Below are 22,649 nucleotides of genomic sequence, written 5' to 3' on the forward strand. Positions count from 1 at the left end.
GAATACTGGAAATACATACATACATACATACATACATACATACATACATACGTAGAAAGATGCATAGAGATACATAAAAGAAATTGGCCAGGTACGGTGGTTCCCGCCTGTAATCCCAGCACTTTGGGAGGCTGAGGCAGACGGACTACTTGAGGCCAGGAGTTCAAGATCAACCTGGCCAACATGGCAAAACCCCATCTCTACTAAAAATGCCAAAAATTAGCCAGGCATAGTGGTGCACACCTGTAATCCTACCTACATTGGAGGCTGAGGCAGGAGAATCACTTGAACCTGGGAGGCAGAGGTTGCATTGAGCTGAGATCATGCCACTGTACTCCAGCACTCCAGCCTGAGCAACAGAGTGATACTCTGTCTCAAAAAATAAACTTATTATCATTACGCTTATTGAAATGAATAAACGAGCTTGAGGTATAAAGAATAACTTTTAGAACTTCTGCTAATAAAAATATATTTGCTTAAATTTAAAACTCAAATAGATTAAAGTAGATTAGACTCAGCTAAAGAAAGAATTATTAAATGGAAAAATAGACCAAAACAAATTACCCTGAATGCAGCACAGAAAGATGAGAAAGAAAATATGAAAAAGAGATTAGAATACATGAAGACAGAGCAAGTTGATCTATATCATACATTTAATAGGAATTCCAGAAGGAGAGAAGAGGGAGAATGAGGCAGAAGAAATATTTGATGAGAATTTTCCAGAGCTGCTGAAAGAATCCACAGATGCAAGAATCCCAATACCCAAAATAAGATCAGTAAAAAGAAACCATCAAGATATATAATAGTAACACTGTATAACATCAATGATGAGAGTATGTTTCCAAGGCATTGAGACAGAGGAAAGAGATCACCTTTGAAGAAGCCACAGACAGCTGACTACTTGACAGGAACAATGCAAGTCAGAAAATAACTATTAACCTGGAATCCTATACTCAGTGAAATTCTTTCAACAATAGAGCAAGCCAGGAGTGGTGGCTCATGCCTGTAATCCCAGCACTTTGGAAGGCCAACGCGGGCGGATCACCTGAGGTCGGGAGTTCAAGACCAGCCTGGCCAACATGTTGAAAACCTGTCTCTACTAAAATTACAAATTAGCTAGGCATGGTGGCACATGTCTGTAATTCCAGCTACTTGGGAGGCTGAGGTACGAGAATCACTTGAACATGCGAGGCAGAGGTTGCAGTGAACAAAGATCACACCATTGCACTGTAGCCTGGGCAACAGAGTGAGACTCTGTCTCAAATAAAATAAAATAAAATAAAATAGAGCAAAATACAGATAAGCAAAAACTGAAGGTTTATCATCAGCAGACCCTCATCAAAGGACACTGAAGTGCTATACTCCAGGCAAAAGAAAAGTGATCTCAAAAAGAAGTCTGAGGCCAGGCATGGTGGCTCACACCTGTAATTCCAACACTTCAGGAGGCCAAGGTGGGTGGATCACCTGAGGTCAGGAGTTCGAGATCAGCCTGGCCAACATGGCAAAATCCTATCTCTACTAAAAATACAAATATATGTCGGGCATGGTGGCAGGTACCTGTAATCCCAGCTACTCAGGAGGCGGAGGCAGGGGAATCGCTTGAACCTGGGAGGTGGAGGTTGCAGTGAGCCGAGATTGTGCCACTGCACTCCAGCCTGGGCAAAAAAGTGAGACTCCATCTCAAAAAAAAAAAAAAAAAGAAAGAAGGAAAGCATCAGCTTCCAAGCAGGAGTGTCAGCACATGGGAAGGCTCCTCAGCACACAGCTTTATGGTCAGATCTAGAAGCTCATTTAGCCTCTGAATTAAGGCACCCCTGAAAATGGGGTAGGTGGCCCTCATCTGCTCCTTACAGTAGAAAAGCCAGCCTTGGTTAGCTTGGCCTCATGGCAGCCTCAGTTCAGGGTTGCAGCACCAAATCTTCCCCCAACGACCAACACTAGGTCACTCTGCTTTGGGGACATCAGTGAAGGCAGCTCTTTCAAAGGGAGAGGCGGAAGGAGTTTCCTGGAGACTGAGGGACTGCTTCAGCTCTCCTGACTTCCCCCATAGAGTCCTGTTCACCTCGTCCCAAGCAGAAGACGGTCCCAGGATCCCGGTGTGCTGTGAGCCCAACTGTCCTAAATGTGGGGAGAACAATCTGAACAAAACATTCATTCCATTCTCCTCGGAGTTTGGAAGTTATCACTTTGTTTTATTTTTCTGCACACTCTCCTGTATGTGCTGTTCCTTTACTCATTTCCATGGCGACAAAGAAAGAGGAATGATGGTGCTATCAGAAAGAAGGTACAGGTTGTTTGTTTTCTTTTCACATCCTCGGGAGGGCTGAGGCTCTGGTTAGAAGCAGTCACGACTCCTCCATTCTAAATAACTCACAATGGAGACATCGGGACTCTCCTAGTTTTGTTTAATAGGAGAGAGGGAGGGCCCAGGCTGAACCATAGCTTAAGGAGTTTCTCACGGCTACAGCAAAAGGCAAGAAACAGTTCTTTGGGTGCAAAGCCAAGTTAGACACCTTCCTGGCAAATGGCACATCCACAGTCGGTCTTCTGCAGCCCCGGAACGCCCCAGGTCCACAGTGGCTGCTGGGCCCTCTGGCCACGAGGCAATGACCAGCTCACCTGCGTTGGTCACTTGGCTCCTGGCTCTGAGAGGAAGGAGGGTCTTCAGCCACTTGGGATTTGCCTGCAAGCACCTGCCGGACCCTCTGCATCCCTGGGAAGGGGAAGTGGGGGGCCAGTTGGCACTGATGGCCAGGTGGGTGGGGACAAACAAGCAGAAGCCAGAGTGAAGGCTGGGCTGGGAAGGCAGGCTGCTCACCCAGGCAAAGCCGGTGGGCCTGGTCTGAGAAGACAAAGCGAAACCAACCAGGCTCTTTACACTCGAAGGCCTTGCCAAAGGATAGCAGCACCTTGTTGTCCAAAAAGCGGCGCCAGAGCAGCATTTCCTCCTCAAAGGTGCCCTTGGGCAGGTACTGAAAGGGTGGAAGGGGCTCAGGACATAGCTGAGACCCCTCACCAACTGCCCCTCACCTGCTGGAGGGAAGCCTGAAACTCCCTCCCCAGCCCGCACCTCCACTGGCATTACCTTTCTCAAGTCAACCCAGATGAAGAAGCCAGCCCCACGACTCAAGAAGGGGATCCCCAACGCCCTGAGCTCTTCCGAGACGTAGGTGTGGGCAGCCTTGAGCCGGGCATGGTTTTCCGGCAGGTACACCTGGTTGATCCAGTCTGTTTGGGTGAAAGAGAGGCCAGAAGATCAATCTTTCATCAACCCTCTACTTGGTCCCACTAGTCTAAATGCTGTAAAGAAAAAGGCCATAAGCTGCCAGGATGCTGTTGAGTCCCTCCTCTAGCTGGCTGCTGTGGTGGGGAGGATTATGAAGGGGAGGTCAAGAAGGGATGGAAATTCAGTGTTCAATGTAAAGCACCTTAAACCTAGATACTCAGCCCTGACAGCTCCAGGTCCCACACTCCCTCAGGAGTCCAGAGCACAAAGTCCCCCAGGATAAAGAATCAAACCCAAGGTTTATCTAGTTCTAAAGTTCCAGAGTGATCCTTTGTAGTCCCACCGACCAAGGTTCAGATCCCAGTGTGGCCAATGACAAGGGTGGGTCCTTGGGCAACTTCACCTCTCTGACCCTCATTGTTTGTACTTTTTGTTGTTGCCATACAGTTCTAAGAATTCTAATATACGTATATGTTTATGTAACCACCACCATAGTCAGGATGCTGAACAGTTCCACCACTCTAAAGAACACCCTGATGCTGTTTATAGTCACACTGGCCCCTTCCCTGCAAGCACAGATCTGTTCTCCATCACTACAGTTTTGCCTTTTCCAGAATGTCATCGAATTGGAATTATATAGCATGTAATCTTTTAAGGCTAGCTGCTTTCACTCAGCACGATTCCTTTGAAACTATCCCATGTTGCCATGGATTTTATTGCACAGTAGTGTTCCATTGAGTGGATGGACCACGGTTTTTGCATCCACACATCTGTGGAAGGACATTTGGGTTGTTTCCAGTTATGGGTGATTATGAATAAAGCAGAGGTTTTTGTGTGACCATCAAGGTCAATATCTAGGAGTAGGACTGCTGAATGACTTGGCAAGTGTATGTTTACCTTTATAAGAAACTGCTGAATTTTTTTCCAAAGTGGCTGAACTACTTACACTCCTACCAGCAATGTATGAGACTTCCAGCTGCTCCTTATCTTTGTCAACACTTGATGTTGTCACTATTTTTAAAACTTTTAGCTACTATAGTGAGTGGGGTAGTATCTGGTCCTCATTTTCCTCATCTGTAAAATAATAAGGAAAATATAGGAATTCTTGCTTCCTAGGATTCTAAAGAGAATGAGATGATACAGCAGGTGCATTTGCTAGGCTCAGTAAATGGTGGCATTGACAGGTAACCTTTGCTATTTAAACTCACTATTTGAATCCAGGAATAGAACAGATTCACAGGAAGAGACATACTTCCATTACAACAATTTTTCCTTACAAGCTTCTTCTCTGTTTGTGGTGTTGTTGTTGTTAAAGACATGGTCTTACTCTGTCACCCGAGCGGGAGTGCAGTGGCATGACGAAGGCTCACTGTAGCCTCAACCTCACAGGCTCAAGTGATCCTCCCACCTCAGCCTCCCAAAGTGCTGAAATTACAGGCATGAGCCACCATGCTCGACCCTGCTCTGTTTTTTAAGTGCTCTCAGCTAATCATAATGAATTCACATTAATCAAGTGCCTATTATATGCCAGGCACTATTCTAATTGAATTACAAATCACACTAACCTGTTACAGGACAGGTACCATTATGATCCCTGCTTTACAGATGAGGAAACTGAGGCTCATACAGATAAAGAGGTAAAGCAAAGTGCCGCATGGACAGGAAGTGACCAAATAGGGTATGGACCCAGTCTGGGTCCAGAGCTGGTACTCTCTAACCCAACCCTAAATTCTTCTCATACAAGAAGCATCTATGATTCCTGGCTGTTCCCAGGATGCCTCCAACCCGCCTCCCATTTTCAGGTCACCAGGCCCAGGCAGTCACCACGGTCCCGCAGCAGCTGTGCCATCTGGTACTGGACCAAGCCACTGAGGCCGTGGTAGCGGCAGAGGGAAGCCACGGCAGTGGCCACGTCCTGGTTTTCTGTGTACAGTGTGCCAAAGCGGAGCCCAGACATCCCGAAATCCTGCAGGAAGAAGCACCCTAGGTGGTGGCCAGCCCTCCATGGAGGAAGCTGCTTCCACCCACCTCGCTGCCCTCCCACCCTCCTGACACCCCCAAGGCCAGCCAGGAACTCACCTTGCTGGTTGCCCACATCACGTGGGTCCTCTGGGGGTCAGGCAGCCTGCAGAGAGCACAGCGTGGGAACAGAGGCAACACAGAACTATGGGAACCCACACGTGTTTGGTTGAACAAATGAAGAGATGGGTGGTGGAATCTAGTTTTGGTTCCGGGACAAGCCCTGGTTTCATCTCTTTGAACCACCCATTCCCATGCATCCTTTAGAGCAGGGGTCAGCAAATGACTGCCTGTGGGCCAAACCTAGCCTGCTGCCCGTTTTTTTGTAAATAAAGTTTTATCGGAACACAGCCATGCTCATTCATTTACACAGTGTCTGTGGCAAAGTTGAGTGAGAGAGCATATGGCCTGGAAAGCCTAAAATATTTATCATCTGGCCTTTGCAGGAAAAGTTTGCCGGCCCCTGATCTAGAGCCTAGCTCAAATGTCACTCATCAAAGAGACTTTCCCTAACCACTCCCCCTGGGATGAGGCCAATCAGGTACCCTAAACAGATCCTCTCACAGCTCCCTGGTCTCTCGCTTTTAGCATTCATCATGGCCATAATCCAATGGCTGGATGTGCATTTAGCTGCTGAAATGTTTTTTTTCTGGCTAGAAATTAAAGTTCCACACAGGAAGGGCCTGTGTCTTTCCTGTTCACTGTTGTATCTCCAGCACTTAGCACAGCACCTGCCATGAAATCGATGCTCAAGAATTTTTTTTGTTAATGACTAACCAAGGATCATGGACAATCACTTTTTGTCTGTGCCTCACTCTCCTAATCCAAAAAATAGATGGGATTCACAATCCATGCTCCATTCACTCCTCAAGGCTTTGTGAAGACGAGAAGAGAAGGCTAATGGAAAGGACTTGACAGGGCTGAAGGTTCTGGACAAACAGCAGGAACTGTTAGAATTCCTGAAGGTCAGATTCACAGACGGCACACATGATCTGATCCCCGCTTTCTTTTTTTTCCCATAGAAACAGAGTCTCTCTATGTTGCCCAGGATGGTCTCAAACTCCTGGGCTCAAGCAATCCTCCCACCTTGGCCTCCCAAAGTGCTGGGATTACAAGCATGGGCCAGTGTGCCTTGAGGATGATCTGCTCCAAGTGTTCCCAAAGGTATTCTGGCCACAAATGCTTTGCTTACAGTAAACCTAATGAAAAACCCCAAAATGTAAATATCCAGAGGTGTTTGGCACATGCAAGGGGCTCCAGAGGTGCTGAGTGAATGAATGAGTGAGTAAATGAATGAATGAAAGAATAAAACTGGAGCCACTCTGGAGGTAAAGGAAACAGCAAAGAGGCCAATTTCCCATCCACTCAGCCCTAACTTAAGGAATCCTGAGGCCTCTTCTTGGAGTTCTCAGAAATTCCACAGAATAACTTGAAAATCACGAATCTAGCCCAACCCTCCCTACTTCTCATTAGGAGATCTGAGGACCAGTGGGATCAGCTGGGTGGAAATGGAATTGCTCTGGGCAGGCCATGCCCCGTGGGCTGAGCCAGAAAGTGGTCGGGGCTCCGTGGGATAATAGGGGCTGAGGGAGTTAGCTGAGTCGGGGAGCCTCACCTTTCCAGGCTTAGGACACTGCGGTACCCAGCTGACTCCTCAAACACGGACAGCATGTAGACCTCATCCACAATCACATGCAGCTTGTGCCTGGGGTGAGGCAGGGGGTGGGGAGGAGAGACTTAGTGTGTAGGGCAAATGCGTCCCGCAGGGTGGGGAGGCAATACATGAGAAAACCAGAGGGGCCGGGGTCTAGCCCCGGGTTATCAAACTTGTTTTTTCCAGAACACCTTTCTTTGACCTATTTTTCCAACAGAAAGCCATACATATACAGCAGGTGACAGAGGAGCTTTTGAAGCACTGTAGGGGAGAAAGGGAGCCCTCGGGCACCTCCATGGAGGGGCAGGGGCATGCACAAGAGCTCGAGTCAGAGAGACGCAGGTTCAAGTCTGGCTCCACCCCTCACTTGACCACTCGAAGGCTCAGTGAGCTGGGCGTGATAACAGCATCAGTACCTGACAGGTTTGTTGTGAGGATTGTATGAGGCACATAAAGTGCTTAGCATGGTGCCTGGCCCCTAGAGTGTGCGATCATTGATAGCTATTGTTATAAAGAGCCAAAGAGAAAGAGGAATGGCATCCCACAAATCCCTGCTTCCCCACTCTACTGCCAAGGAAGGGCCAAAGCAAGTAGCAGCCCACAGTGGGGTGAAGAGAGTAGAAAAACCTGCACCAAACCCACATTGGAACCCCAGGCTGCCCAGACCCTGTGTCGGGGCCAGTGTGGGGTACCTCACCTCTTGGCAAATACCAGGTACTCCTGCAGCTCTTCCGGGGAGTAGATGTCACCCAGAGGGTTCTGGGGGTTGATGAGGATGAGGCCTTTGACCTTCACACCCTGAAACCATCCGTTAGGACAGGCGACCCTCAGCTCTTCCCCAAGGCCAGAGCCACACAGTCAAAGGGGGCTGGTCACTGGAAGGCTCCCAGGGAGATTTGATGGGGACATGTTCATAACACAACATGAAGCAAACAAGCGGGACACAGAATTACATCTGCAGCATCAGATAAAGGCAGAGGCCAAGGACCAGAGAGAAATGTGTCCACATGCCAGTAGGTTACCTTTGCTGGTAGAATTTTGGGTGGGCCTTTTGCAGTTTCAAAATTCCTACAGTGAGTATGTATAGCTTTCATGACCGAAGTAAAAAAAATAAGTAGATTTTTGAAAAGTAGGCGGGAAAGGAATCACTGGAATACTGGTCTCTGTTCTTCTTTGGGAGTCCTCAGGTCCCCTCAAAGTGAGCAAGATTGCCCCCTCAAATGACCAGGGAGACTCGTTAAACCACAGACTCCTACACGCCACACTTGACCCACTGAACCAGAATCTGATGGATCAGCGATGGGGGTATCCTTAGTGACATTCCCTGGTTGATTCTCTGTGAACTGAGGTCTAAGAGTCTGTTTTGAAAGGGAAGACCCTCCCTAGGCAGGGTTCTGCCTGACTCCCAGAATAATTCTGTGCTACCACCCTACCTGTCTGTCCTCATCCCTGAGTACCAACCCTACTCCTGGGAGGAGATCAGCCACAAGAAGAGGGGTCCAGGCCCTGCTCAGACCCACCCACTCCCAGCCTCGGGTTTGATTTGATCCCCAGACCTCAGAGTGAGCTTCTCGCAGGGCCATCTCCAGCTTCTCCACTGTGAGCTGGAAGGGGCGTGTGTCTAGCCCAGTGACCTGGAAAAAGACCCATCAGAGCCACCAGCCACATTCAGAGACCACTGCCCCCCAAACACACATGAACTCTCAGGCCTCTCCTCCCCTGTAAACCCCAGCCTCCTCAGAAGAGTCTCTGGAAAAGCAGGTGGGAGCCCCCGCCTCTTACTGCCATCCACCCCCACCCCACCACTTCAGGGACCCCCTCATCACTCTCGGGTGCTATACTTAGGTCTGCCCTGCTCTGTTCCCACCTCGTTGTTTCTGGGTCTGGCTCTTGGCTTCTACGTCATCCCCAGGGATCTCAGAGACTAGAACTTTGGAACCACTGGGGATCCCAGGCACAGGCAGCCATGTGGCAACAGAAGGCTCCATTCCCTACTCATCACAACCCCAGAGCCCTCAGCATGGACGACCCTCAAATTCAGACTCAGGAAACTCTTGACCACAGGCACGCCCCAGTTCTACCTGGGAAGCCAAGACTCTTACCTCACTGTCCAAGTAGACACAGGCCAGTCGGACATTGCCGTAGAGACACACGTGCTGTGTGATGGCGCCATAGTAAGGGGTGGGGATCAGGAAAGCCTCTGGGGGCAGGAGTGGGTGACGGCCTGTCACTTTCTGGCCAGAACACCCCAGACCCTCTGTCCACTGTCCCCACTCCCTCTCTAGGCCTTTAACTTCCTTGGGGACCATTTGGGGCATGCTTGCACTCTCAACTCCCAAAACACTTTCGAAAGCTTGGATCCACTGAGATCAGCCCCTGATATGGTTTGGCTGTGTCCCCACCCAAATCTCATCTTGAATTATAACTCCCGTAATTTCCATGTGTCATGGGAGGTACCTGGAGGGAAGTAATTGAATCATGGGGGCAGGTCTTTCCTGTGCTGTTCTGGTGATAGGGAAGTAAGTCCCACAAGATCTGGTGGTTTTATAGAGGGGAGTTCCCCTACACAACCTCTCTTGCCTGCCACCATGTAAGATGTGACTTTGCTCCTCATTCGCCTTCCACCATGATTGCGAGGCCTCCCCAGCCATGTGGAACTGTGAATCCATTAAACCTCTTTCCTTTATAAATTACCCAGTCTTGGGTATGTCTTTATTAGCAGCATGAGAACAGACTAATACAGCCCCCTTTCTAATTATTAACAGCTAACATTTGCTAAGCACTTACGATGTGATGGCAAATGCACTGAACATTTGTTTCTATTTTATCTCATCTGCTCCTGACAATTAGTCTCCGAAGTAGGTACTATTTATTATATCCTAACTTTATAGATGGGAAAACTGAAGCTTAGAAGGTTCCTGTTCTTGATTGTTCTGGAATGGGCAGGAAATTGCCTATCATATCCTTACAATGAATCTCTCGTTGATGGTTCAAATCCTGGTTACTACCTCTCTTTGTGTGACTTTGACAAGTTAACCTCCTGTGCCTTAGTCTCCTCATCTGTAAAATGGAGATCATCATAGAACCAACCTCATTGAAGTATTGTGAGGATTAAACAAAATACTCTACATAAAGCCTTAGGCCAGTCCCTGGAACACAATTCATTAAATGTTACTAATAATCTCATTATTAATTAAGTTACCATGAATGGGTCTCTTTTCCTTGCAACCAGTAACCCCTGACCATAACTGATTCTTAAAACAATCTGCTCTTGCAGCAGGCACTGCTGGCTGGCTGCCCATTCAACAGCCATTTCAATTTCCTTCTGTGCTAAGACAGTACCAGTTTTTTCAGGCATGACCAACAACATGTCTGAGGAAGGTTGGCCTTCCCCTAGCCCTGGGGGACAAACCACGTCTGGTTTCAGGCAACCCTTTGCCAGGGACCATTTTGGAGATAGGTTTATGAGTCAGTTCTGGTCAGGAAGATAGAAGGGGGCCTCTTCTGGGAAACAGCATCCCTATCCCCATCTCCTGATAAAAAAGAGACAGGCACGGCACGACCACATCCCTTTCTTCCTGCTCTAAGACACACTGTCACGTGAGGATGCGACAGCCCCCTTATGAGCATGAAGCAGCCAAGGTCATGGCAGAGAGAAAGCCCAGGACCCCAATATCACACTAACCTCCCCTGGAACTGCTGACCCCCGGGTGCTTTGTCAAGTCACTTATTCACGCCCCCTGCAATCTAGTATATTCTAGTGTGCCTGAAAGCATACTATTGCAGCCCTTGAGGCCAGGCAACGGGGGGCCCTGTAGGCACAACGGGGCTCACAGTGCAGGGCAGGCCACAGAGATCACTTACCCCCCGCCTCACACAGCACCGTGGCCAGAGCAGAGAAGAGCGAGGCACCACCATTCAGGACAACCACCTAAGGGTGACATATCCAAGGGATGAAGATGAACCAGTTCCAGGAGTGGGCGGGGACCCGCAGCCTCCCAGGACAGCACAGAGGGAGCGTCAGGCCCTGCCTTGGTGCCACCTGGGGCTCTGTCACAACAAAGCCACTAGACTAACAGCCAAGCTCATCCGTGTGGACCCTGCTCCAGATCATCTGAGCCAGGAAGAGGGGGCTGGTCACTAAGAGGGTCTTGCCTGAGGGTGTGGAGGCAGAAGGCCCACAGAACAACATGGGGTGGAAATTATACCCAAACTCTAAACATCGAGGAGGGAGAAGGTATTCCTAATTCTACTTTGAAACAAATCAAAACTATGTGAAGGGCAGATCTCAACCCCAGCTTACCCTCAGGCCAGCCAAGAGGTGGGGAATGGAAGCCAGGCTTAGTGGCTCACACCTGTAATCCCAGTACTTTGGGAGGCTGAGGCGGGCAGATTACTTGAGGTCAGTAGTTTGAGAGTAGTCTGACCAACATAGTAAAACCCCGTCTCTACTAAAAATACAAAAATTAGCCAAGCATGGTGGTGCACGCCTGTAATCCCAGCTACTCGGGAGGCTGAGGCAGAAGAATCACGGAAACACAAGAGGCAGAGGTTGCAGTGAGCCAAGATTGCACCACTACATTCCTGTCTGGGAGACTGAACAAGAGTCTGTCTGGAAAAAGAAGGAGGAGGAGGAGGAGGAGGAGGAGGAGGGAGGGAGGGAGGGAGGGAGGGAGGGAGGGACGGAGGGACGGAGGGAGGGAGGGAGGGAGGGAGGGAGGGAGGGAGGGAGGGAGGGAGGGAGGAAGGAAGGAGGGAAGGAAGGAAGGAAGGAAGGAAGGAAGGAAGGAAGGAAGGGAGGGAGGGAGGGAGGGAGGGAGGGAGGGAGGGAGGAAAAAGATGGAGAGGGGAGGCAAGAGAACAGGAAGGAGCAGTGGAGGGGGCTACTCACATTCTCTGGTCTCAGTGGCGCTGGGCTCTTGCAGTAGAAAGACAGGAACTTGGCCACTTCCTCCCGGAGGCTGAAGATAAGACAAATAGGCAGTGCTTGCCAGATGGTCCCCAACCCACGGTGCATCCCGAAGCTCCTCTGGTGAATCCTCAGGCACCTGCCATCACTATTCCCTAATTTCCCACGATGGGGGTGTGGGTGCCTCTGTCTCCACTCCTCAGCACCCACCTTCTCCTCCCCACTACCCACATGCATTGCAGTGGACACCCCACCGCACCTAATCAGGAGATTTCAGGGATTATCAAAAGTAACACTCTCTATGGAGATCTAGCTAATTATACGAATAAACATTATTACTACAACAATAACTATTAGCACCATTATTGTTGCTCATATATTTTAAGCATTTACCTTATACAAATGTTATTTAGAAGACTTTTACTTACTCTTCATAATAATCCTATGATGTGGTTACTACTATCATTATTATTATTACTCCCATTGTACAGTCAAAGAAACAAAAACTGAGATTTAAAGGAATTAAGTCACTTGCTGGTAAGAGGCACAGTCCACACTCAAGCCCAGTGGTCTGAGTCCAGGGCCCATCATCCTAATGACTACATTAGAAGAACACATGCTTTGCAATCAGTCTTGGGATCAGGTCCTGCTCAGCTGCTGAGCCCTTAGAACAGTGTCCCCAAGCAAGTGTTCAATAAGCACAAGCTACTATTAGTGTTACTTACCACCTCCCCTTTTAGCATTAGGAAAAGGCCCCAGCCAGCTCCCCCAACAGCAATTATGGCTTCTCTAAAGCTACCAACAAAGCAGGGACAAAGACTCCTCGCCTGAAGGCCCTCCCCATGCTACAGAGCCAGGTTCCCAGAAACCAGACTAGAGACCCCTGTGCTGAGGTGGGACTGGCAGGAGACCCCAGGTCACCAGGTCTCCAGAACTAGGCCCTCAGCCTACTGCAGGCTTTCTCAGCCTCCCACTACTGATGTTTGGGGCCGGGTCATTCTTCGTGGTGGCGGCTGTCCTGTGCATTGTAGGAACTTTAGCAGCAACCCTGACCTCTACACACCAAATGCCAGGAGCACCTGACTTCCCAGTTCTAACAACCAAAAATGTCTCCAGACATTGCCACACATCCCCAGGGGGCCAAACTCACCCTATGGCAACTACTTACAACAGATGTCCCCTCCAGTCAGCGTACTGCAGCAGGGACGGCTCCACTCTCTGCATGTCGCTCTGACTCAGCTGGGGACAGACAGGGAAGAGCGGGGCTGAGGGCCGGCACTGCTGCCTGTATCCACAGCACAGGGCAGGTAAAGCTGAATGCTTGTTCTGCTCATCAGAGAAACCGTGAGAGGCGCAGACAGTGACAGCTTTCTCATACCCATGTTCCAGGTGAGGAAACTGAGGTCCAAAAAAATGAGGTCACTCAGCCAAGGTCACAGAGCTGGCAAGTGGCAGAGCTGAGACAAAACCCCAAATTTTTGACTCCTAGTCTGGCACTCTTTATACAACACTGCCACCTAAAAAATTGGAGGGGTGGGTTTGCAGAAGCAGTAACGGGAGACCACACTGATCAGCATCTCCATGGGGGCGACAGAAGACACTGAGAGCTAGAACCTCAGTCTTGGCTCCAACTTCTACAGGGACTTAGGCCACTGTCTTCCTGTAAGCTCAGCTTGACCTCACACTTTGGAAGACATAGCAGTTTCTAGACCACCCACTCCATGACCAGGTGCTAGGTTAGAAACTCCTACTATTGTAGGCACTTTGTCAAAGAAGGCCCAATGCAGGGGCCTTGCGCACTGGGGCCAAAAGGAAGAAAGGGAATCAGCCACTTCTACATAACTGGGTCCAGCCTTCGCCCTCTCTCCCTTCCTCCCTTAGAGCCACAATGTCCAATATGGTAGCCACTGGCCACATGCGGCAAATGAGCATTTGAAATGTGGTTCAACTGAATTAAGACACACTGGATTTTGAAAAGTTGGTAGGAAAAAAGTATGTAAAATATATCATTAATAATTTTTATACTGATGACATGCTGAAATGGTCATATTTTGAATATATTGGGCTAAATAAAATATATTATTAAAATTAATTTTTACCTGGAATCTTTTTTATTTTTTTAATAGAAAATTTAAATTGCTATATGTGGCTCACCTTTTATTTCAGTGTTTAGCTGCCTGAGAAGAAGGAGCTGGCTTTAGGTAAAACAGGCCTTTAAAATCTATTCCAGAGCCGGGCACAGTGGCTCACACCTGTAATCCCAGCACTTTGGGAGGCTGAGGCAGGGAAATCACGAAGTCAGGAGTTCGAGACCAGCCTGGCCAAAATGATTAAACCCTGTCTCTACCAAAAATACAAAAATTAGCCGAGTGTGGTGGTGTGTGCCTGTAATCCCAGCTACTCAGGAGGCTGTGGTAGGAGAATTGCTTGAATCCGGGAGGAGGGGGTTGTAGTGAGCTGAGATCATGCCACTACACTCCTGCCTGGGCAACAGAGCGAGACTCCATCTCAAATAAATAAATTAATTAAATATATTCCCTATAAGCCCTTTCCCTTGGGGTTGAGATTTCTCACCTTTGGAAATATGTTCCTTTGGGTTAAGCATTGCTGTCTCTACAAACCCAAACTCTGCCACTGCCACCTTGGGAGACACATTTATTAGACGTTGTCAGTGGTTGCTAAGATGGCTCACCCCAGCTCAAGAAATCGGATTATAAAATTTCAGAAATGTTTCAAGCTGTGTTAAAACAGCCACTTTAAAAAAGCAAATTAATATAAACGGACAATGAAATAAATTATCTTACAAACAAAGGTGATAAGCACTCAAACATCATCGCTTCCTGATTTGCTAGTACCTTTTACTATCTATGCTTTTGAGGTCAGTTCTGTCTACATGTCTGTATGGTGAAAATATTACCTAAGTGTGCTCGTGCACCTCTCTTCCAACTCTGCCTGCAGTGATATCACAAGAGGAGGTTGAAATTGGCCATGGTGGGAGTATTTACACTATGGAAATTGGCAAAGCTACACATCGGGGGTTTATTTTTGTCCCCCTGAAGAGCTACTCGCTAAATATCTACACCACAAAGCACTGAGTGTTTCCCTCTGAGATCAGGGGACCCAACACAGCAGGAGGGACTGAGTGAAATAAGAGTCTGCAGAGATGAAGAAATAGGACTAGAGGGGGAAAGTAACTCACTTAAGAACACGCAGAAAACTCTCCCAAGGTTGGCCTGGAACCTGGGTCTCTTGATTCCCAGGCCAGGGCCACTGAGCCAAGCAGTAGGCTCCTGTTGGGAAAGCGTCCCAGGGAAGACAGCTCCTCGGAGCTAGTGATGCCCCCCAGAGGTGCCCTAGGACTTACCCGCCAGGACAGCAGGTCAAAGCAGAGTTTGTTCTCACTGACACCCAAGTTGATGATGCCCTGAAGGTACAGAGGCAGGGTTAGCATGGCAGGGGGTGCCAGTGAAAGGACCCAGGAGCCCATGGAGGCAGCAAAGCAAAATGGGAGCTCTCTACAACCCCACCCTTTCAACCACCCCTCCTTGCCTTTGCTCAAGGTGTGCCTTCTGATCAGCTGCCTGATCCCATCTTCCCATTTCTAAAGCTCTGTCCAAACGCCATGTCCTCCAGGAAGTCCCCCCTATAATGCCACCCAGAAGGGATCTTTTCTTCTGCATCCCACAGCTCTTGATCTGTCCCCTTTAGAGCACTGGTCAGTTTCCACCCCAGGTCACAGGGATTGACATACACACCATATCTCCCGTACTGAGGGTAAGCTCCCTGAAGGACAGATGTGTGCTGAAGACACTGCCGTGTCTCTTGAGGGGCTTAGTGGGACTCAATACACATTTACAGAATGAAAGAAGACAGAGGGTATATTGGCAGTCTGGCAGGAACAGAAGCAAAGGTGGGTGTAGATCAAGAACGGGTTCCTTTGCCAGTGCAAATACTCCCCCAGGAGACCCTGCAACATTACACAATACCTTGATCCCCACTCCATAGGCATTTATTGTCACAGGAGAGGCTGACAGGCATAACCCGAGCTCTCCCTTACAGAGTCCCCACGGAGACTCGGTGCAGCCTCACAGCTAACTGCTGACCCCTGAGTTACTGCAGGGGAAGTGAAGGAAGGAAGATGAAAAAGTAAAACCTGAATGAGCTCAGACTATGACAAAATGAAAGGCAGTGCTCCTTCATGCCCTGGGAAGCAAGCTGGGAAGCTCCTCCAAACAGAGCCAATCTATTCACACATCCTGGCAGCTCCAACTTCAAAACACATGCACAGTCCAACCATGTCTCACCCTCCACCGCTGGGACCCTGGTATGAGCCACCATCATTTCTCGTCTATATTATTACAACAGCTTCCCTCCTCTCTCTGTGCATTCTCTTACCTGCCAAGTCAAATCTCCATACAGCAGTCCAAATCATCTTTCCAAACCCCAAATCAGACCACACTGCTCCTCCTTTGAATACCTCTTATTCCACTTTGTCCAAAATCAGAAGGCTCACCAGGTCTTCTGGGGCCCTACAGGATCTATGACCTCCACCACCCCATCACCTTTCTGACCCCATCACCTGCCCATCTTGGTTTTGGCTTTATTCCAGCTCCAGTGGCCCCTCTGCTGTCCCTTGAACTCATCAAGCATGACCCAAGCCTGGAGCCATTGCACTGGCTCTTCCCCTCTACTGGGAATGCTCTTCCCTAGATAACTGCATGGCTCACTCCCTGTGGCAGGCAGCCTCTAAGGTCCCAGCCTCCTGGCATTCACACCCCTTGAGTGTGGGCTGGGCCTAGCAATGTGCTTCTAATGAACAGAATAGGCAGATGGGGTGGGATGTCACTTCTGAAGTTAGGTTATCAAGAGTCTAAGGCTTCCATCTTGGGTACCCATGACCTCTCATTCTCTCTTGAATCACTTGCCCTGAGAGAATCTAGTTGCCATGTCATGAGGCAATTCTGTGAAGAAGCCCACATGGAGAAGAACTGAAGCCTGCCAATAAGCATGAGAGTGTCATTGGAAGTAGAGCCTCCCATCCAATCCCCTGGCCCCAAGTCAACCTTTCAGATGAGACCACAGCCCCAGCTTTATGGCACCTTCACAAAAGATCTTGTGGCTGGGTGCGGTGGCTTGGCCGGGCGCAGCGGCTCATGCCTGTAATCCCAGCACTTTGGGAGGTTGAGGCAGGCAGATCACCTGAGGTCAAGAGTTCGTGGCCAGCCTGGCCAACACGGCAAAACCCCATCTCTACTAAAAATACAAAAATTAGCCGGGCACAGTGGCACACGCCTGTAATCCCAGCTACTCGGGAGGCTGAGGCAGAATCACTTGAACCCGGGAGACAGAGGTTGTGGTGAACCGAGATCATGCCACTGCACTCCAGCCTGGGTGACACAGCAACACTCCATCACAAAAAAAAAAAAAGATCTTGAGCCTGAGGCATCCACCAGGATTCTGAACCCCAGAAATTATGCACTGTTGTTTTAACTTGCTAGATTTGAGGTCATTTGTTATGCAACGATAACTAAGACAATCCCTCACTTTTTCCAGGTATCTGCTCAAATGTTCACCCTATTAAAATAGCCTTCTGTGACCTCCTTCTACTTAATAGCAACATCCCCAGCCCACCCATCATTCTCTGTCTTCTTTACCCTGGTTTATGTTTCTCTATAGTATTTACCACCATATAGTATATATATTTTTTCTCTGTCCATTCACTGTCTGTCTCCCTAACTAGAATATGAGCTCTATGAGGATCAGAACTTTGTTTCTGTTCACATCTATATGGTAGATGCTCAACAAATAAGGATTATTAAAGGGTTACCGTAACAGCTTTCTGACTCCTGAAGGCATTATGAGAATAGCTTATATTGGGGACAGAAAATATTAATAGCAGCTATCATTTATTGAGTAGCACTGTGCTAAAAACTTCATATACTTGCTCTCATTTAATCTTGACTCTTCTACACAGCAGGTATTATTATCCCATTTTATTTTATTTTTGTTTGTTTCCTTTTTTTTTTTTTTTTTTTTTTTTGAGACGGAGTCTCGCTCTGTCGCCGAGGCTGGAGTGCAGTGGCCGGATCTCAGCTCACTGCAAGCTCCGCCTCCCGGGTCCACGCCATTCTCCTGCCTCAGCCTCCCGAGTAGCTGGGACTACAGGCGCCCGCCACTTCACCCGGCTAGTTTTTTGTATTTTTTAGTAGAGACGGGGTTTCACTGGGTTAGCCAGGATGGTCTAGATCTCCTGACCTCATGATCCACCCGTCTCGGCCTCCCAAAGTGCTGGGATTACAGGCGTGAGCCACCACGCCCGGCCTGTTTCCTGTTATTTTGAGACAGGGTCTCACTCCGTTGCCCAGGCTAGAATGCAGTGGCGTGATCTTGGCTCACTATAGCGTTGACCTCCAGGTTCAAGCAATCCTTCCACCTCAGCCTCCCCAGTAGCTGGGACCACAGGTGCACACCACCACACCCTGCTAATTTTTTTATTTTTATTTTTTTGTGGTGATGGAGTCTTGCTATGTGGCCCAGGCTGGTCTCAAACTCCTGGCCTCAAGGGTTCCCTCTGCCTCAGCCTCCCAAAGTGCTGGGATTACAGGCGTGAACCACCATGCCTGGTGTCATTATTTCATTTTAGAGATAATTTAAGATTCAAGGAAGTGAAGTAACTAGCTCAGCAATAAACAACCTATAAGTAAAACAGTTGCGACCTGAACCTTAGTTCTGCCCTAGCTCTAAAGTTGGACAGTTGACAGGTCATGGGTCAGAATCCATAGAAGAACATCGTGTGGCTCTTGAATTCCTCCCTCACAAATCAAGGTCCCCTGTATTCCAAATGGACCATTTCCTGATCCAGGCAGTACACTGGAGCCTCCCTAAGCTACATCAGAAGCCCTCTTGGAGGTCAGAGGACCGTAACTCCAACCTCACAAGAGCAGGCTGGATGCTGCCTTATTGGTCAAGGTAGGGTACCCCACCCTGCAGTTCCCTCTCGGGTGCCAGTGGGAGGGGAGCTTCACTCACACTGGGGTTCTTGTTCTCATCATACTCATCCATGTGGTAGGTCCTGTAGCCCTCCTCAGCGGAATCCCAGAACCATTTAATCATTCTTCCTCTAGAGGACAGGTAGGAGGTATCAGGGGAGAGCATGGCAGAATCACCCACTCCAGGGAGCTCTGGCAGCTTCTGGTCCAGTTTTCTGGAGCATTCTCCTTCCAGATCATCCCCATGGCTACTGCCCAGGTCCTGCAGGCAGGTGGGGCCCAGACAGGTGGTGGGAGCACTGAAGTCCTTTTGAGGAAGTGTGAACATCTGCAAAAAGACAAAATTCACAGGCCTGCTCAAGGGATTTCCACAGCACCAAGCATCAGAAAGGAGTTGGAGTCATGGGAGTTCCCTTTCTCTTATTCCCTTCCTTTAGGTTTATGCAAAAACCTCCCTTCCTTTAGGTTTATGCACTCATCACTTCCTGTGTCCCTTAGTTGTAACCATATGTGCAATGACTTCAACAAGAAAAACCTGTTAAGGACCTAGTATGTGCCAGGGACTGCACTTGCCATATTTATATGACTTTAATGTATTGCTGCTTTAGCGTGTTCTACTTCTGCATAAGTTTTTCACTCTGCAGCCTAAAGGGTCATCAACATTCTTCTTCCATCCTTGCTCACCTCAATTACCAAATGCCAGGTTAAAATTTCTTGAGTTAAAGCAGAGCATCGCCTGGGAGTCCTGGGGGTCTTGTGGTGTAAAGGGTAGGATGAGATCATGTGGTACTCTGAGGCGGATAGTGGGTGGGAACCGAGGGGAGGGAGGAATGGGGGTCTCCATAAGTGCAGACACCCCAGGCAGAGCTCCAGTGACTGCCTCTTCAGTCCTGAAGAAAAGACGTGTGGACACCAATGAGGGTGGTCTACTCCTGCCCGCGGGTGTGAACTCCTTCACTTCTCTAAGCCAGTTTAGTTTCCTCATCTGCACAGTGGATATAACAGTAATCACCTCGGTTTGGCCGTGAAGATACAAATATATGGGTTAGTGACAATAAAGTACTTAGAACAAATCCTGGCTGATGATAAAAGTTCAATAAAATATGAGTCATTAGAGCGTAAGTAACTCCTTGCCAATTTTCCAGTCCTGATGCACAACACAAGCTCTGATACACCGGGTGCACCAGAAACTCAGGGGGTACCCGCAGTTAAATTTTCCTCTGCAAAGTCTTCTCAGGGGGACTCTTTAAATTGGCTGGGCTCTCCCGAGAGCGCTCACCTCCGGCTCTCCCAACAGCCGAGGTCCGAGGAAGTACAGCACTGTGGGCGGAAGCCGGGGTGGGAGCAAAGCCTGGGATCTGGGAGCGGCGCGGTTCAAGCCTCCAGGCGTCCAGTGGGACGGCGGCGAATCCACAGCCAGACACACCCGCGCCCGATTAAGCAGGCCTTGGAATCCCGCAAGTGGGGCGGCTACCGCGCACGAAGAACCGAAACGGCCTTCTACAGGGCGGAGGATGTCTCGCGAGAGACGACTCCAGGTTTCCAGGCGAAGGAAGTGCGATCGGTGCCAAGGGATTCGAGATGGAAGGGCAGAGGCTTTTGCAAAGTGCACACAGGGAGGCCTGAACGGCTTCCTCCTCTGCAAAGTAGGGGATCCCACCTACTTGGCGGAGCTGGAGGAGCTGGCACTCTGCAGGCGCGTATCACATGTTGGTTTCCTCCACCGGTAAACGCCCTCCGTCCGGCTCGTTACGCGCGGGTGAGGACAGCGCCGCCCTGCGCTCGGACTAGGAAACTTGAGGGCCGTCTGCCCCAGGCCGGGCTTCCTGGCCTGCTCAGGGCGCAGTTTGTTCCCTCGCCGCTCAGGCCGGGTGCAGTCTCGGCGGGGCCTACGCTTTAAGGGTCACACACGAGGTCTGACCGCGGGACCGGGAAAAGGGAAAGGGGCCCCTTTCAGCGAGGAAGGGGCGGAGCGCCGGTTCCCACCTCCACTCTGGGTGGCTTGCGCGTGCGGGGCCGCCGCCGGGCCGGGTGGGGTCAGTCACCTCCCTCTGCCACCTGGCCTTGGTTCTCCAGTTTTCAAAGGAGGTTAGAGCCACGGAAATTTCTTGGCCAAAGTATGCTTGGCTGCGGCCCCCACAAAGCGCTTTTTAGATTCGGGTGTGAGCATCCTTGTGGCCTTTCATCGCAGCTTGTCATTTCTGCCCCTTTTATTTGTAGGGGATTTTCTTTGGCCCTCATAGGTTCTTAGTTGGGGGAGACTCCTGTTACAAAAGACAAATTAACAAGAGAAAAACAAACACAAATTTACTGACATGTATATTTCATAATAGAAGGGAATGAGTCGCTCTGGAAGAGGTGACCTTGAATTCCATTTTTTATAGCATCTTCAACAAAGAACAGTAATTTTTTTAAGTTACAAGACAAAGAAATAGGACTTCGAGTCTCTCCAGGAGGCAACTTGTGAGACGGCAAAAAACAAAAACAAAACAAAAAAAAAAACAAAGGCCAGTTAGTCAAGCTTGTTAATGTAAATTCCTCTGATACCATCTCCAGGCTGTAGGGGTCTAAAGTAGTCTTCGTTCTCCCAGGTAGACAGAGGGACAGGATACCTTTTGTCTTTGTAAACCTGTGTCCTACTTTTAGGCAAAGGGCCAGGGTAGAGAGCTTTCCTGAATTTGCTGCTGCTTGTCTTTAGCACAATCCTTCATGTTTTGGGGAGGCATGTCCTGGTCTCCCACATGTGGCTGCAACATTTGTTGAACTCTGGCTAGGCGTGCTGGCCCACGCCTGTAATCCCAACACTTTGAGAGGACAAGGTGGGACCATCCCTTGAACCAAGGAGTTTGAAACCAGCCTAGGCAACATAGGGAGACCGTGTCTCTACCAAAAAAAGGTTTGTGTGTTTTTTTTTGAGACGGAGGCTCGCTCTGTCGTCCAGACTGGAGTGCAGTGGCAGGATCTCTGCTCACTGCAACCCTCGCCTACCGGGTTCAAACAATTCTTCTGCCTCAGCCTCTGGAGTAGCTGGGACTACAGGCGTGCACCACCACACCTGGCTAATTTTTGTATTTTTAGTAGAGTCGGAGTTTCACTATATTGGCCAGGCTGGTCTTGAACTCCTGACCTCGTGATTCACCCGCTTCGGCCTCCCAAAGTGCTGGGATTGCAGGCGTGAGCCACCACTCTCAGCCAAAAGGTTTTTGTAAATTAGCCAGACATGTGTTTGTGGTTTCAGGTACTTGGGAGGCTGAGGTGCAAGGATCACTTGAGCTCAGAAGGTAGAGGCTGCAGTGAATATGATCGTGCCACTGCACTCCCACCTGGGTATTTGCAAACTCTGTCTAAAAACAAAAAACAACAAAAAAATTACATATATATATAATTTTAAAAGTATTTTTCAAACTTTGCCCTAAGATCTACATATTCTGGCAGTGGGTACAGTGGGCACCCAGTCCCAGGTAGCGCTGCAATCTCTGAGGTGCCTTGAATGGGAAAGTCTTCTTTCCCCATGGAAGGATATAAGCAGAATCTCTCAATACAGGTATGGCTGGGAAGGCATGGCTGTCTTCTGGCCATTCCACTTCTTGTCTTCACTTTTACCTTGCCACTAGCTAACACTGTGACCTCGAGAAACTCTCATGACTTTTTTGGCCCTGAATGTTTTCTTCTGTAAGATAAGGAAGTCATCATTTCCCTCTATTTAAATCTTAACTCTATGTAATTCACATCTCAGTGAACGCCTGTTATATGCCAGGTCTCTGTAAAGTGCGAGGATACGGTGATGAGCAAGACAAACCAAAGCCTGCATGACTGATTGGGAAGGCCGACTTACAATGTGGGGACTATTTA

General features: G+C 49.0%; 1 protein-coding gene across 6 annotated transcripts; it reads right to left on the reverse strand.

Moving 5' to 3' along the window:
• Positions 1-2,168: 2,168 nt before the first annotated feature.
• Positions 2,169-20,736, reverse strand: ACCS (1-aminocyclopropane-1-carboxylate synthase homolog (inactive)). Of its 6 annotated transcripts, none has more exons than XM_050758879.1 (15): positions 20,462-20,736; positions 18,838-19,125; positions 15,173-15,232; positions 12,977-13,047; positions 11,791-11,860; positions 10,764-10,830; positions 9,002-9,099; positions 8,456-8,533; positions 7,597-7,697; positions 6,861-6,950; positions 5,306-5,351; positions 5,051-5,192; positions 3,086-3,228; positions 2,819-2,972; positions 2,169-2,713 (listed from the first exon to the last, which is right to left on the reverse strand). In XM_050758879.1, exons 2-15 carry the CDS (start codon positions 19,123-19,125, stop codon positions 2,616-2,618), a joined length of 1,506 nt encoding a protein of 501 aa, XP_050614836.1. In that variant the 5' UTR covers positions 20,462-20,736; the 3' UTR covers positions 2,169-2,615. The 6 variants fall into 6 exon arrangements, with proteins under 6 accessions (XP_050614836.1, XP_050614835.1, XP_050614830.1 ...); XM_050758878.1 differs by having other exon boundaries at positions 20,077-20,736; XM_050758873.1 differs by lacking the exon at positions 20,462-20,736 and adding an exon at positions 19,482-20,047.
• Between the last annotated feature and the right edge of the window lie 1,913 nt (positions 20,737-22,649).

The sequence above is a fragment of the Macaca thibetana genome, chromosome 14, assembly GCF_024542745.1.
Source record: "Macaca thibetana thibetana isolate TM-01 chromosome 14, ASM2454274v1, whole genome shotgun sequence".
NCBI classification, from domain to species: domain Eukaryota; kingdom Metazoa; phylum Chordata; class Mammalia; order Primates; family Cercopithecidae; genus Macaca; species Macaca thibetana.

Bases quoted from the DNA above. Each gene is read 5' to 3' on its own strand.
- ACCS (XM_050758874.1), bottom strand. From the start codon at position 19,580: ATGATCTCATCCTACCCTTTACACCACAAGACCCCCAGGACTCCCAGG. The intron at 19,126-19,481 runs GTGAGCAAGGAT...GTCTTTTTGCAG, and splicing joins CCTGGCATTTGGTAATTGAG to ATGTTCACACTTCCTCAAAA. The intron at 9,100-10,763 runs GTAAGTGATCTC...TCCTGCCCCCAG, and splicing joins GGTGCTGTGTGAGGCGGGGG to AGGCTTTCCTGATCCCCACC.